Source organism: Apostichopus japonicus, chromosome 2, assembly GCF_037975245.1.
Source record: "Apostichopus japonicus isolate 1M-3 chromosome 2, ASM3797524v1, whole genome shotgun sequence".
Classification (NCBI taxonomy): Eukaryota; Metazoa; Echinodermata; class Holothuroidea; order Aspidochirotida; family Stichopodidae; genus Apostichopus; species Apostichopus japonicus.
Window position 1 is genome coordinate 24,533,808 of NC_092562.1, and position 17,180 is coordinate 24,550,987.

The window sequence follows — 17,180 nt, forward strand, 5'->3', positions numbered from 1 at the left end:
AACAGTGTTTTTGTTGTGTTCAATCTTGTTTCTCATTCAGTCTCCATTGAACATGTTATCACAGTTCAATTGCTACGAAAACCTGTTTTGGTAGCTCCCGTAAATTGATCGAGTTAACATCATACGCACCAGCTGCTTATTCAGGGAATGCAGATTGGCTCGAAATTTTTATACCGTAAGCCAATGGAGGGAGCCTCGTGGTGAAATTATTTATGCAGTAAAAAATTTACTGAACTCACAGCCGTGCATGCGTTAACTATCTAGTAGCAGCCATTTTCTTGTTTTCATATTAGCTATATTATTATTTTCCATATAAGAATGACTACATTAGTCATCATCGATTAATATATAGCCCAATTATATGATCATATATCATTTCAGTTTATCTGTCGCTTAAAATCCTCCGTCCACCACTCAACCCACCCCCCCCAAAAAAAACAAAAACAAAGGAGGTGTCTTTGTTAATTTAGTTACTTTTTACAATGTCATGTTAGTGGCTTATCCTTGCTTTAGAATATATGTTGCTCATTTATATCGCAAACGAAACTTAGCAGATTAAATTTGTTGTTTCTGTCACGTCTTTGCATACCTGCATGACCACGGAAGTTACCATCTTTGCAGGTCATGGCAGTTACTATTTTAAATTAAACCATGGCCAAATCTATCCTGGCCATGATGTGATATGGCCTTAAGTATAAACGGTACAAACGTGTTGTTTCCAATATAGGCAGCCTGCGGGCCAACCACTCCTCCAGAAAGCCAGTTACACTCTGGCCTGTGAAACAAAATTAGCCTAACACGTATGCACATGCAGTCCAATGCTCGCAGGTATGTGGGCTCATTTAACAGCACCTTACCATCCCGTCCTGCATTTAGGTATGTCACTAGACTTTGGTTCTTATATCTGGCCCTGTGTTCTCTCGCAGGTCTTTTAGAAGTTAAGTTGAGGGCACATTGCAAGTATAACTATTAGAGCCCTCTGTAAAGAAGAAAAGAGTTAAAATTTTAGTGTGGTTGCAAAAATAGCCAAGTTTCTTTTAAAATTCCTTTGCCCGCCTCAATGTGGGTTTTGCATCGAATGAAACTGGAGCGTTACCCCTAGTGACAATTGGTAATCATGATAGTAAGTGGCTGCATGACCTCGACATAAAAACCCAAGATATCACAATTTGATTTAACACAAGACTTTGCTCTTACCAAAATTTCTGTACACTCTCTGAAAGTTTGTTTAATACAAATCCATCGTTGATTTATGTGAACAAAGGTTTTTTTGTTAATATCGCAAACTGTAAATTATTGAGTTTGATTTATTGCCCCCCATAATTTTAATTCTCAACATCTAAGAGTCATTAGATATGCAGTGCAGCTTTAAACCTTGTTACATCTTGGTTGTATATATGCATTTGCCACCATATAATTTTACTAACTGTCAGGTTTAGACATTTTTCAGTCTCTATGACAGGAATATTTCCATCATTCCGTTTAAGCCTATCGAAGTCTCGTGATTGAGTTACATTTTAAGGACACAAAAGTAATATATAACTTAATTTTCTCCCGTCGTACTTCTGGTTAGAAATGTTGGCGTTTGATTTATTCAGGAGAGCTTGGCCTAGATATATAGCGGGTACGAAAGTCTTATTTTTTTGGCGCTATCATTTTCTATGTTCCCTCTGTGATCTAGTTCTCAGGGCACGTTTCCCTGATCAGATTGTCTTTTTTATTTATATTTCTTTCAATTTCTTCTTCTCCTTATTTTGTTGAAGATAAGGACCTTTTTTTTCTTTTTTTTTTTTGTAGGAGCTTTGACCTAAATACTTTGAAGTAAAAGCTTCAAGGCAAATAAGTCTACCTTTGTCTGTGAAATTACAAGATAAAGGTCATTGCTTTTAGGGCAAAGTGGTGGTAAGATAAAGGTCCAACATTTTTCTTTCTTAGATCATGTTTGATTTGCATTTAGTTTGGCAAAGATACAGGAAACAAACATTTAACGAACCAAAACAGTAATTTATGACAGCTGGTTAGAGCAAAGATGTCCCTAATCCACAGAAACTACACCAAAAGTGATGAAATTAGTTAAAGGTTAAATGTTAATCAAAAGGACCTTGCTAAATGAAAAATAATTCAACACTGGAAACGCTTGGGAAGCCAATTTTCTGTATTCAATTAAAATGTTAATAACATAAACTGAATGAATTGCGGCATTTGTAAGTAGATACACGCAAAATTTTCAGTATTAGATTAAAAGAGACAGGATAACCAAACCATCCTCTTTGGTCTATAACAAGTGAAACGAACAACTTATCCAAACAGGTAAAGAAAAAGCTTATTCCAATTGCGAGATATCACCGATTTAATGTTGCTTCACACAACAAGACTTTTAGACTTGATCAATGACATCATAGAGTCACATGTGTGTAAGTAAATTCAAGTTTCTAGTTTATTAAAGATGTAAAATCCAGTATAAATATATGAAAGTACATATTTATAAATCTAGGATTAACTAGATAAACATTATATTTTTTTATATATATTTTTTATTTATTCCAGTATAAATATAAATTTATAAATGGGTTAAGAAGTACATAAAGGAAACAAATAATTACAGTGATTAGTTAGAGGTCAATTTGAAAATATTAAATTATACTTAGGATATTGATATTAAATATTGAATATTAAAATATAATATAAGTATACAGGCTCAAACCAAGTTCTTTGATCCTGACTTTACAATAATTGTAAACTTCATGGGAGACTCTCGTCAAATTGGGGTATGGTGTCACTTTCTCTATTTAACTTTTCAAGGAATGGATTATCCAATGAAAGATCTACATCTGAGCTTCAATTCGCTAGTAAAGGTTAAAGGGAAAGTAAACATTAAAGGGATAGTAAACGTTAAAGGGATCTGTTGCAGCATGTAGATATGGAATATTTTTTTTAAGTGGGTGGTCGAGTCAGTCAAAATGTTAAATCTGTTAAACTTATAGAAGTTATATTGAAAATAATTGAACTTGTCCTTTCAGGAGCTTTGTTGTTTATGCCTATTATAGCTAGTTTCACACCCCCGTAGAGCCCCACCTCGCACCCCAAGGAGTTAATGCACCCCAGGTTAAGAAAGGGATGTTATAAAAGGATATATGGTAACAAAACAATTTTCATAAATTCAGGGTAAAAGTCAGCTTTAACATTTTTAGCCAACAATTCCATGAATCTTTAATCATACCCCTTTAATTACAAGGAAGGATAACTTCTTTTACCCAATCATAAGTTGAGGTTAACACCCGGAAAGCCAACAGGAAAATGACATAGATTGCCAAAAGCAATTAATGTGCACTGTTAACAATTACGGAGTCATGACTGACGAAAAAACCACATAATTAATTTGAATTCAAAACAGAAATTGCTTGTCTCATTTGCAGAAGATTTATATTTCTTGGTACTAAAATGGTATTGTGGTGGGTCATAGAGGAAGTGGTTATTTTATTCCCCAAAAATTGTGGAAGTGGTTTACGTTAAAGCAGTGGCCTGCGACATTTCTGGAAGAGAAAGATGTATCTAAGTGAAGGACAAAAACTGTGCTAGTTTGCTTTTTGCATCAGCCATAGATTTTCTATTACATTAGTTTAGGGCAAGACAAAGGCATCGGTCGGAGCAAAGTGCCAGATAGAATAAATAATCTGTATAACTAGAAAGAGCAATATATACAGTGTCAGTAGGTGGGGATTTTCATGAGCCTCTAAAAGGCCGTGAGGATCTGCACGAGGGAATTGTTTATCCAGTATCGCATCGCAAAACAATGTGCAAACAGGTTTAAATTGCTAATATTCAAGTTAACAGATTTGCAGCTTTTTTGGGGGTACAGGAGAACCCCTGTGGTATTTTATAAGAGACAACATTTCAGACTACTTGAATAATCAATTTAGTTCCCTCTGCAATGCCCAATTAGTGTTACATTGTGAGCCAATTATTTTGTCAGGCGGGAGTGAATTCTTTCATGTGCAATAACACCATGCATTTATAAAGACGGTTGTTTATAGATTTTTTTTCTCCATCATCGAGACAATTTAGCCATTCGTAGTGTACACGTATCTGCCAGTAGATACTAAGTTCAGAGGCTGACTTAAAGGTGATATGTATTACTCCCAATTCTGCTAGTAAGACCAATAAATGGCCAGCTGTGGACCCCCGGCCCACCCCCCACCCCCACCCGAAATGTAACTCATGACTGTCTGGCTGTGAATTGTTGGAAAAGTTGGAATCCCATTTTACAGAACCTCTAGGATGAAGGGCTCAGAAAAATGCATACAGTTTGCTAGCCAAGTTTGAATACGAGGAAAGAGTCAATTTAAATCTCATCTGCAAAAGATAATCAGCCCATAATCTTGCACTAATGAGTTCTGCGGGCTGTTAAGGGCCATTAGGATTGAGTACCCTACCTTGCACAATCAAGGTATAATGAGAAGTTGTCTTAGTTTGTCTTACCATCGGATGTTTGATGAATTTTGAATGTTAAACTGCATCTGGAAGGGAAGTATTAATTCTTGAAATGGGAATTTCAAATTCTATAAACCAAACATCACATCATACTTTTACAGCTCTTCTGTTTATCAGACTATCACGTACATCAGCCCCCCCTCCCACCTCCCCTCCCATTACCCAGTAGTTTTAATGATCTAAAGTCATTCTTAAACCTTTTTCATGGCATGAAAAATGTGGCAAAAAAGCAATATAAAGCCCCAAAAAAAGAAGCTCAACAGAGATTTACAAGGCGATTGACACAGGTAGGTTATATTTAGATCTGCCTGGAGCTGTTGGTACAATTAAAACCCATGGATTTGATTTCTGTGGGATGTATCCGGGGCGGTTACCGTGGTGGCCGGTTGACAAGTTCATCACTCAGGATGTTTTCTTTACTAATATCTTACTTTGCAAATGAAATATGAGGGATGTAGGAATTGGTGGGGAATTATTTTGACACTAAATATGAAATACGCAGGATGTAATCAACTTGATTTATTACTTCTAATTTATATCTGTGGTTTTTAATATTCTGAATCACTTAAAAAAAAACTGTGTTTGGTATGGATTGATGGATGTCACATTGATTGAATTTTCACAATTGAGAATTAAGTTTAGATAGGAGTTTAAATAAATCATTAACAGGTGTCAGATTGGTACAATTTGATATTTTGTCAGATAAATCCTTGAACATATCACTGCAGGTGTTTTTTTGTGGTGTTGCATTATAAAAATTAACCAGTTATTGATAAAACGAGACTATGGCTGCCCTTTTTTCAAGTTGAGCCTTTGTAAAGTTCCGTTCTGTATTGATGTCAAACCACTCAGATAAACAAAAACATTTTTTTTTATTCTGCCATCGTTCTGTTTGTTATATACTAAGAACCCCTTTGGTATGATTTCATGTTGAAGAAAACAATAAGAAGAGGTTTTTAAGGAAAATTGTTCAATTAACTCATCAAATATCCTTCATGTAGTTTTCTATATATATTCCACTGCATGATGTAGTTCATGAAGCTGCTATAGCACCAAGTTCATGAAGATGGCGACAAAAATGTTAATAATGAAGAGAAAAATCCGTTGTAAATTGTACCAAAGACCTTAATTATTAAAGCTAATAGAAATCTGTAATCGTATTGTTATATTTGAGGACAGTTGGTTTCATGCAAACACCGCATCCAAAACTGACTGACCTTTTTTAACTTGGCCATGTTTGTATGTATGAATGTATGTATGTATGTTCACAAGGATTACACTGCAGGTTTAAAACACTTTGGAATTTGTTCCCCCTTTTTTTGGAGGGGGAGGGGGGCATATGGGAGAAAACTTTAGATGGGAACAGTTTGGATTATTTGTCCAACTTTTATGAAGAAAAAAATCATGATTTTGTTGGCCAGGCATGAAATAAAAACCTTCTCAGATGTTAGATCTCATTGCCTCAGATCTGTCCATACTCCTTCTTTCATCCCTGGATTAGCAATATAACACTCATTAAGTAGATCTTAACTACCTAGATGGGTATTGAGTTTATGCACAACTTGTAGAAAGTTTTGCAAATTGTTATACCTTCAGTCTTATAACTATATAAGGACCCGGACAGTTCTGTGTTCTTGATTGTATAGGGACCAGAACAGCTCTACTTATGATTGTATAGGGACCCAACCTCTGTATTCTTGATTGTACAGGGGCCAGCACAGCCCTTTTTATGATTGTATAGGGGCCAGCACAGCTCTGTGTTCATGATTGTACTGGGACCAGAACAGCTCTGTGTTCATGATTCCAAAGCTGAGAGGTGGATGTTGCTATGTTTCTCTCACATGTACAGCATAGAAGCATTAAATAAAGTCAACTTGTGTAACAAGTATATAAGTGAAATGCTTAGGTAGTGTCTGTATTGTTCTGTGTACATACATGATAGTCCATTTTCTGCAATGTAAACTGTTATGAAATATTTTGATTTTTGAAATACTGCCCTCAGTTAAGCTTCCACTGTCCTATTGATGCAAACTAGATTTTCAATAGTGCCCTCTATTAACCTCATTGACTTTTCCAAAATGTACAGCAGCTCACTGACTGAAAGATGGCAGTCTGAGGTTCATGATACAGATCACTGTGCACATAATTAGTGTGTGGTTTGTGTAAGCATTTCCCTCCTACATAATAAACTGAATCTCCTTGGTTCAGTTATGTGGGGATCATTCAGTCTTGAGTGTGACTATTGTGATAAGATTAGCATATCATTAAGGCTATCATCACTGATGAATTTGCTAAAGTATTTGATATGCGCAGGTTTAGAAAATAACAGGTGTACTGAGTATTCCTGTACTATGCATGGATAACTTTAGCTAACAGCTACATACTCCATTGCAACAAGGCACTGCTACTCCTTAACCATGATGAAATGTAGCCTCTCTCTCTACAGCAGTAACAGGTATTTTGCTATTCTCTTAATTTTATAAGGTCAGCTCTTAGTTGCCAATATTATAGAGAGCTTCTTCTACCTATAAATAGGGAGCTGAATGCTAACACCTATAGGATACAGTATAGCCACTACTCACTTGCTATGTTAACAGGCATCTGCTACTCCTTGACTATAGCAATGAGCTGCTATGCTTGCATAACAGTAAGCTGCTATTCCCTTTGCTTAAAAAATAACGAGCTCTGCTAATGGATTATGTACAAGTGATAATTGGAAACTGCCACACCGTTAAGTACAATAACCAACTGCTATGCCTTTATATATAACAGGGAACAGCTACTCCCTTGCTGAGATAATATGTAGCTGCTACTCCTTACTGTGGTAACAGAGAAGTTACTAACTTTTACCAACAACAAGTTGCTAAGCCTTATAACAGGGGGGGGTGTGGGGAAGCTACCCCCTTTCTCTGATAGTTAAGTTAGCCGCCACACTCTTAACATAAATGGATATACATCTAGCTACTCCTTCATAACAGAGAGCTTATACTTTATTTATTATGATATAGCAGGTAAGCTGTTACTCCTAATTCAAAGAGCCAGTCTCTTCTTTACTGTGACAAAAGGAAACTGCTTTTCTCCAAGTGACCGTAATAAAATGGATCAGCTATATGTCGGCTACTATTATATTTTTGTTGATCCTACACAGTTCACTTTGAGTTGAAGGCTCCCATGCCATTTATTGGCTACACTGTACATGATTAGCTAAATAGCTTTTTGCTTTCTGTTAACTTGGGGATTGTTTTTTGGGGGAGGGTGGGGATAGGCAGGGGAGGGGGGAGAGGGATGGGTCGCCATTCGGCTTAAGAAGTGATGTTTTTTTTTTATTAGCTCCCTAATCTCCCACACTCCATGCTTATCTTTACTGGTTTAAATGAATCATCAAAATTTCTCATAAAAACATAAGATCATAGGTACTACTTTGTATGGTAAATCTTTCATTTTCCCTGCATTGTTTCTTCCTTAGCTTGATGTAGATCCCCATGGATCCGGAAAATTAGATTTCCTGACTAATTCCAGACTAACTCCACCTCAGATTTTGACTATCTTTCTTCTTCTTCCGTTTTCTCTTTGACCCTCTCGACACACATCTTAATCTCTGTCTATCGTTGAGGGTCTCCCCATCAATGTTATTAAGTCGCAGATGAAATATATTTTAATACCCAGTGGCCTCCCTACCTCTCTGCTCCTCTGACATGGCTGACGGCCAGTGTACTATGTGACATGATTAGTCGCATACGACCATTGTTTTGGACGTTATGTCATGTTGTCATTTGACTCTCAGCGACGTCTCAGTGAAATGTCCCCACAAGTAGTTTGTGCAGTTGCTCTGTTTCTGTCGGACCTCTCGTAAAATTGATTTTTTTTTTTTTTGTCTCTCTCTTTCTCTTTACTTCAGAGGATGGGTTTTAAACTTTTGCGTCCATATATCGAACTGTTTTGAAAAGAATGTTTGCACAGCTTTTGGTCTAAAAGGCAATTTGATTAAAATAGCAAGGGTTTTCTGTCTCTATATTCACTCTTTAATTTTTCTTTGTGTGAGCGTGTGTCTTTTACAGGTTATTGCAATGTTCCAAATGGCTGTTAATGTTGAGGGGAAATCTGGAATGGTGCCAATACATGGTTGACTCATTTGATGGTATATCATTTTATAAAGTTCTTGCGTTGTATAATATTTTCTAGCATTCTGGTATGTCAGATATATATATATATATATATATATATATATATATACAGTATATGTATGTGTGAAACCTCACTGAGATGAATTTAAAATATCCTGCTTACATGGATAACTGCCTGAAGTTGATTGCTTAATGAAACTTGTTGGAAAGTGATGCATATTTAGGTCAAAACTACATCTTTACACAGTTTTGTCAGTGGAGATAAAAAATTTGTCAAAGTTTGAGAGAATTTGAGTTTTATGAATGCATTTTATTCAACAGCAGAGTTAGTGATCCATCAGCATTTGTAGCAATTGCTATAAATTATAGCTGTGATGGGCTATGTGCCTGATTGGATAAAGGCCACCTGCAGTTGTGTAGTCTATTAGTTATAAGCCATTGGAGATGTGCCTGCTTAGCATCGTAAAACATCGACACTGTTTGCATTCAGCGCGAAAATATTAGAGCGCAAAACGAAGGAAACATGACATCGTTTCCGCCCGACCGGTTCTATGACATCACAAATGGACAAAACGGCAGCTCCCTGAAATAATATTTCAGACCTGATACCTCTGTCAATCATTAAAGGCATTGAAGACTTGCCCAAAACGCTTGCGGCCATCTGAAAAGTTAACTTTCCGTTGGTTGCAAGTGACTTTGTGTCGCTACAAAATGCAGACAGTACAGTAATGAAACGTGATACCTTGTTATCTTTAGCTGGACCTGAGATGTCCAAGGCTGTATCATTTGTACACTGTCCTATGGGTATTGACCCGCAGCTGTATGTTCTGACTGTACACTAGTGTCTAATTACCAACAGTAGCAAGCTGTGTGTATTTTATGGGATCGATGGTGGTGTCTAACACTTCTGTTACACCTCATTGGAAACTAGGTCAGATTACCAGCATGAGACGTGTCCTTTTGCGCGAGTCTTCATACCCTTTAAAGAGTTCTGTGATTCACTTTGTGCCATCCACCAGTACTGTATTTCTGTATATATATATATATATATATATATAGTATAGAGAGAGAGATATTCCATGATTACAGGCGCCATACAATTTGAAAAAGCAAATAATTAATGAAAGAACAGTCATATGATCCCCCTCGTCAAGATAGTGCTCAATTGTGAATTGTTTATTTGTTCATACCCTGCCATGAAACTCATTCATGTGTGCATGTGGGTAGCTAGTCTCCTTGTTATAGCCAGCTCCTATTACAAATAAGCTTTTATGCCAAAATCCAAGGAGCTATGTCAGTGCCTGCCCTGGTTGGTGGTAAAGATCCAAAAGTTTAACCTCTTTCTAAACAGGAGGGCAATTTTGACTCCCCAGACAGTTCATAAAAAACAATATATGAAAAAAAAAACCCAGCAGACACTAGATGCATGAACTGTTAAAATAGGTAGACAGTACAGTAGTAGGGTAATATATGTAGCACACACACACATTGTAGAATGTGTCAAAGCGTTAAATTCCAGAGCTTTTCTTACAATTGTTTACTTTTGTGGGAATGAAGAAAAACATCGGGATGTAATAAATTTTGGGAATTCCTTTGATGAATGGCCTTTATTCCGGGTCTTCTATAGAGGCAGTCAACAACTTGGAGAAGTAATTATCTGCTGGAGTATTATTGTCTTCAAGATTCAAGAATCTGCTCATCTTGAGGAGAGGTGTTATCAAGATAAGAGTATATATGGTGATTCAGCTCTGCCAGGATCTTATTTTACATCAGACTTTGTTGATTATTTAGGGTGTATAAAGGGCCTGTAGACTATATATCTCTCTATATATATGGATCTCTAAAAAAAGAGGGGATCTCTGAAGGATCCACAGGAGCTCTGAAAGATTACTTGATGAAAAGGTTTGAGTTGAATTTTGATGAGAGATATATTGATGTGAATCTTGTGGGATATTTTTGTTGTTGTGGAAATTCTTCAGGAACTCTTTAAATCACTGTGAGTTTGTTGTTGTTTCTTTTCGTCATTATTTTAACTACTCTGGTCATTGTTCTGTTATCGTGTGACAGATTATAGTCGGACTGTGACGATATTAGCGACAGATATTACTATATCAATTTATGATTATGAAGCGTGTTCACAGCTTTTTGCAAATGGTTGTTAAGAAATGATATAGCAGTGAACATTTTTGAAGTCCAAAAGAGATATTATATTACATTCAAAATAGATCATTCGAGTTGTATGTGAAGGCAAGACCAAAGCTTGATGAAGCTGTGATTTGAGTGAGCCTGTTATTCACAATTAGGTCAAAGGTCAACTTCTATTCAGACTAATTGTTGTTGCAGACTTGAATTGATAAGAAGAAGAATTAATTCTGAGTCTGATAGCTGCTATAAATATTTTAAGTCCATAGACACTGACCTTGATGGATTCAATGTCATTTTGAACTTATAGCTTTGATTAAACAAGTCCACTAGTCTATATAGCAACAAGAATAGTAGGTCTATAAACAGATTTGCAGACTAAAGTCTATATTAACCAAGACTGCTAAAACAGAGAATATCAGGCAATTGATACTAATGAAGAAACTGAGTTGAATGCAGACCAATTCAAGTCACATCTTCAATCAAGTATACCCCTTAATAATGGCCAATCAACTGTAGAGTAAAATTTGTAGCAGAACTGACTCGCAGTGATGGACTAAAAACTTCAGTCATCTTTAACCACGACTGCTGACGGTTGAAAATACCGAAGAAAATTCAAGCAATCGTTACTTGAAGCGGCCTCCCGCCCACATTTGGTCACATTCAATGAACTCAACTGGAAGTGTGTAGGTAGCCGGCAGAACTGACAGAATTTGTGATAAATTTTTAAAAAAACTTTCAGCTTTAATCAAGGCTGCTGTACATGACAGAGTGCAAAGCAACAGGTTAAAGTGGCCGTGTTGATCGCAGACCAGAATCAGACCTGTCGCATGCAATTAGCTATCGACTTGGAAGTATATTTAGGTAGCAGCCATATGTTATGGAGTTTGTTCATTTCACCTAGCTGCAACAATTTAGAGCCTCTTTCATGAATCCAAGTTGACTTTTTGACCAGTCCGATATTCAACGGTGGCATTTCAGAGGTCACTTGTTACATAACTTACGATAGGTTGATCTGAGCTGACACATTGACCAACAAAGAGAGGGGAGCTAATAGTCCAAAGCCGCTAAACGGATCATTAAGAGTGGTGATGTTCATTCCATCATCTCGGCAGCATTTGACACATGTGGTAATAAAGCCACCCTCAGGTTATAGTCGGCCTCGACATTTCAGGCAGAACCCTGGCCTTTTTCTGTGTTAATTAACTGTCATTGTTTATAACAGAATAAACCTATCAGAAATCCAGCCAATGTGATCTTCTAGCTGTGATGGGTCTGTTACGTCTGCTTATGCTCATCTCACTGTCACAATTAATACAGTACCTATGTTTCAATATAATATGAATCTTTTTTGTGTGATTTGGAGACCATAGATGTTATCAATTTGCACATTGAACCATTCAATTATCTCATGACATGATTACTACACACTGGCTACAGTATACTTTATATGCACAAGAGTGTAGACCTATGATATAGTATAAATACTCGCTCTAATACCACAACCAGAAGATTCTACCTCTTCTTAATTCTCATTTCCTTGCTCAACTTCTTAGAAGTGGTTTGGACCACAGAAGACTGCTAAAATTTGGAATACTCTTGGGAGAAACTTACAGTACATATAAAGTTCTCACTTGTAAAGAAAATTGGATGTGAAAGTTGGACAACCCAATTAAATCAATTAAAATGAGATGTGCGATGCTGTTAAGAGAAGGTTCGGCTTTTTCTTCTTCTTCTGCTTCTTCTCCTTCATCCATCCTCCAACAAAATTCTTCATGAGATGTAGTATCTCGAGATGAGCAGTCTTGCCAGCAATTATCTGTGTAAATGAATTAGGTTTTGATTCATTTCTCGTCGGATAAACCTCATCAGTTCGGTACCTGCAAAACGCATGTGTCTTTTGAAAAACCTTGGCAGTGAAGGGGGGGAAAAAAAACCTTTAATTGCCAATTAGAGGTTCGGTTATGTCCTTGAGGGCAGTGCCTATTGCCAGTCGTGTTAAACTTTGCATTTTAATTACGCAAGAAACTTCAAGTTAACAGTTCTGGAAATAAACAGGAACCTGGCTAGCTGTGGGGAGTTTTTGAAAGGGATCCGAGTGAACCCTCTTTCCTCAAATGTCACTTGTGATCGTCATTTCAGTTTGTGGAATGTTGTTTGAGCGGTATTAACTTAGATCTCACAACTCGTGCAGTCTTGCGGGCTGGTTCTTCTACTATTAGAACACACGGTACAAATAACGTGCAGAGATGTCACAAATTCAGTTGAGACGGCTGTCAAGGTTGGTTCCAAGTTTCTTATTTTGAAAAAGGGTTTAAATTGTCATTTGTCCTTCCTTCCTGTAATGTTAGCTATGCTACTGTATACTTGTCAGTGAATTAAAGAGTTCTTATTTGTGGTAGTAAAGTATTGAACCAATCAGCTCTGACAAAAATTGCTAATGTAGGCGTAATGGTAAATAACCTTGTAAGAAACAAAACCAAGTTTATTTATCATTTGGTACCATGTACTTGCACCAACACACCATCAACGGTGATTCTCAAACTTTGATGAAACGACCGGAAAAGATATGCATGTACAGAGAACCATATTGCATCTGAGAAACATCAATACATCTCATTTGACGTATGCGTGCACACTGAATTCTTGCGATGTTATTGATTTTTCAAATACTAGCAATGTCTTTGCAAGTTCTCTGTTTATTTTGCTAAAAACAAAAGTTGAACACTACAGCCTGTTTTATTCGAACATTGATGTATTGTTCACAACCAATCAAAGCAACGGATAAATATTCTTGTCTTCCTGATGTAAACTATAATATTACTACACATGGTAAAATTAAGCACAACATAGGCTGATAAAGTAATAATCAGGGGTCGACTTTCTCCCCCAACCCCCTCTCCCAAACCCTTCCCCCAGCCCCCCCCCATATCCTGGTCTGAGTTGATGCTGAGATTCTGTATCTTATAGGCATGTATTTCGTCTCAAATTAATTCCCACCCCAACTGGGATGTCAAGCCCTGGTATATTTCTTTAGTGTCAATTATTGTAATATTGTTTGTTTAAATTCTGAGTCATCATAATAGTCCTTAAGCTTGGTTTGTAATATTATGGACTGCATGTCATTATTCCTGGAGTCATCAGAGATTTTTTTTTGATTTTTTTTTGGAAAAGTTCCATGAAGGTCTGACCACACTGAGATAAATATCACAAACTGCTATCCCAGCGATCTTGGGGATAAAAAAGGCGCGAAGGTAATAAATAGTAATGCCCGATGAACTATTTATGATTCACAACCAGGAAGGAGAATTATATAGTTTTCATGGGTGTCACAAATGCCTATAGACATCCATGTTTATGCCGAATTTAATGAGATCTATTCCCGGTTGGGGTATCTGGTAACCGTTTGATTCTGTTTTGCAGTACCGAGATGACGTTTTTATTCGAAAAGATGTTATCTGTCGGTATCGAAAAATGCGTAAAAAAAAAAAAAGATGATGGAAAATAATTATGTATATTTTACAGATATTTCAAGTAGTAAAAAAATTGCTTTGCAATAGTTAAAACTGATAGTAGACAAACACACATAATATGACTGTGACAGCCATATAGGCTGCTAGATCAAATAACTATAAGTGCACAGTTGAGGAATTGGACTTTGAACTTTGTAGTATATGTTGTTTTGTATCGGAATTACCCATAAACAATAAAGACATTCTCCAGTAAACAAGATACTGTAGTAGTGTCAATATAGAGTCCATGCAGGAGTACTACGAGGACCGTATGTGTGCATCGAAGGGGGTCGAAGCATCCGGTACTTGTGTATAAGCCCGAGCTGCAGGATCGTGACACGGTTACAAATTATTTCTATGGTTCGGTCCCCTCGCTTTGGTTGACCGTGCAAGACAGGATAGTCTTAAGCACAGTAGTAATGTGTTAAATCCAGACGGCCAGTACTATATTATCTGAAGACAACAATGCCTGCTTTATATGCAGTGTACGTTTGATGAATTTTAGGTACATTAACATACTTGGAGGAGGAGGCACTGAGGTACCTGAGATATTACTTGGCGTATTTGGATGATTGATCGGCGGTTTTCCTCCTAAGATAAACGAAGACAGTACTCCCACAGAGAGATTGTTTAACCATTGCTGATATCAGGAGGTTGTTGTGATGTTGTTGTTGTTTTACTTGTGCATCAGTTTGCTCCATCGTTCATAATGTCAAAAATTTATCTCCGTCGAGGAGTGAGGTGAGTTTTTTCCTTGGAAGTTAAAAAAAAAGTTTTTGGATTTCTGAACAGGTGCGGAGAATTAGTCGGTACAGAGGTCAGGCATATATACGATAGATGTCTTGATAGCTATATCTAGGATTATTTAATCAATTAATGATACGTTTAATTTCTTTTCTGTTTCTATCTCTCTCTCTCCTTATCTCCTATCTCAAACACTTTATTCAAGAATAATAATTATTATTTATGAATATTATTATTATTGTTGTTCTTGTTCATTTTATTGTTGTTATTATTATATCCATACAAGTGCAAGTTCACATAGCTAATGCATGCAGTCATGCAGGATACTTTGATTAGGCAGAAACTGAAAACACTGGATGCTGTTATACACTTTTACTTACTGATTTCTTTGATTGTCTTAAGAAAGAACCAATTATTCCTTAATATTAGACGTGAATCAAATAAAAGCCAAGATTCTTCAAGAAATGATTTGAAAGTGACCTAAGGACCCCTGGGAGACTTATTAGAACAATCGACCATAATTACATAATGTCATCAATTCAAAAACGCCTCCGCAGGCTTGCATTCCAAAAAATCAATTTTGTAGCAAGCTCATTTTTTGGGGTCACCTTGGAATTTGGTTTCGAAACCTTGTTGTTTCTTCGAAAGAATATCGAAATGCGAAGTATTGTGTTAATTAACCTTGCATATGCCTTTTTAGTGTGTGGGCTTTCAGTCTGTAAGCATACAGTATATATGTAGATGATTAAATTTTAGTTTATCTGTAATTTCTATACTTTTGATTTTATGGAGGAGGGGAGGAGGGGGGGGGCGGAGATGGGAAGAGGATGCTAGTGTATCTGGATGATCATGAAGGGAACATTACTATCCACATTTTTTACAGTAATTCAGTTAAGAAATATACCAATATACCAGTTAAATCATATACCAAAAATTAAGTTCTGGATTGCAAAATAAGGAATTGTACAAATTGATTAGGTCAGATGTTGTTATAACAGAAAGTGTATTAAATAAAAGAAAGTTAACCAAAAAAATGTGTTCAAATGGTTGTGCATATTCATACAGAATTATACAACTATGCTTAAAATGAACAATAAATCTCTTAATGATATCTCTGCTCCAACTTATTAAGTGATTTATATCCCAATTTGCCACCCTTCAACCTCTCTTAAAATCCTACCCCCCCCCTTCCAACAGCCTCCATCTGCCCCCTCCTCCCCTTCCACTTTCCTTTATATTGTACCTCATATAATTAGCAATGATTCCATAGATTGATATGTACCAAGATCATAATGCTAATTTGATATATGAAACCTGTATATGCATGGATGTATGTACCGCCTTCATTTTCATCTTTTAATGATCTTTGGATATTTGGGCACTTACATAGCTCAATTAAAGCAGTTTTTGTATTGCTTTTAAATTTGTAGTACTATAAGGTAGAAAAATGCAGTTCATTCACTAATGTAAGAGTAGATCTAATTAATGCCCATTTTTGATAAAATAAAATAAAATTGTTATTTTCAGCAAGATGCTTTGAAAATAATTTTGTTTAAATTGTGATCAATTGATGCTTCATTATATGTTAAATCTGCTAAAGGTACTCATAGATATACATGTATCTTGTATGTAATTTATAAGCCTATAAACTGTGATATGTTGGTTTTCGAACGATAGCAATCTTTTTTGATGAAATTAATAAACATTATACTTCTTCCCCGACCCAAAGTGAAACAATATGAGCTAACAACATATTTTGATACCATACATGCATTCATCTATGAGGTGAAAGAATTGCTAAATTAAAGGTCAATATTGCATTTTTCTGGAATTTGTCACTAACGTATCAACAAATTGATGAAAGAGAGATTCCTGTGAGGAAATTTCACTCGGCGAAACCCCAATTAACGAGTAATTAGCCTTTTCGTAAAAAAATTGACAAATTTTTGACCTCCCAAACAATTATGCATGCAAACCACATCTTTCTCATACATATTTTTAACTCAACCAATCAAACCATCTCTACCACATGATGTCAGACAATAGCAAATGCTCCTTTTTCGCTCATAATACGAACATTCATGGAGTGTTAGCTCAGTGGTTAACGCCGGTGCCTTTCAATCATAAGGTCCTGAGTTCAAGTCACTCCAAGATTAATGTATGTCGT

The 17,180-nt window shown here is 36.3% G+C and overlaps 1 protein-coding gene and 1 long non-coding RNA gene across 11 annotated transcripts in view; one reads left to right on the forward strand and one right to left on the reverse strand.

The window, feature by feature from the left end:
* Positions 1-4,190, reverse strand: part of LOC139983213 (uncharacterized) — a 229,402-nt gene extending 225,212 nt beyond the window's left edge. Inside the window, exon 1 of the long non-coding RNA XR_011798553.1 lies at positions 4,181-4,190. This is a non-coding gene — a long non-coding RNA (uncharacterized lncRNA). The remainder of the gene's footprint in view (positions 1-4,180) is intronic.
* Positions 1-17,180, forward strand: part of LOC139982901 (3',5'-cyclic-AMP phosphodiesterase 4C-like) — a 282,309-nt gene that overhangs the window by 188,924 nt on the left and 76,205 nt on the right. Inside the window, exon 1 of one of the 10 annotated variants that reach the window (XM_071996152.1) lies at positions 6,811-6,946. The exons of 7 other annotated variants lie outside the window; for them this stretch is intronic. In XM_071996152.1, coding sequence (XP_071852253.1) covers positions 6,909-6,946 — 38 coding nt within the window. In that variant the 5' untranslated portion in view covers positions 6,811-6,908. Of the gene's footprint in view, positions 1-6,810; positions 6,947-10,637; positions 13,039-14,566; positions 15,011-17,180 lie in introns of those variants that run through there. 2 more of the 10 variants (XM_071996161.1, XM_071996169.1) reach the window with 2 other exon arrangements.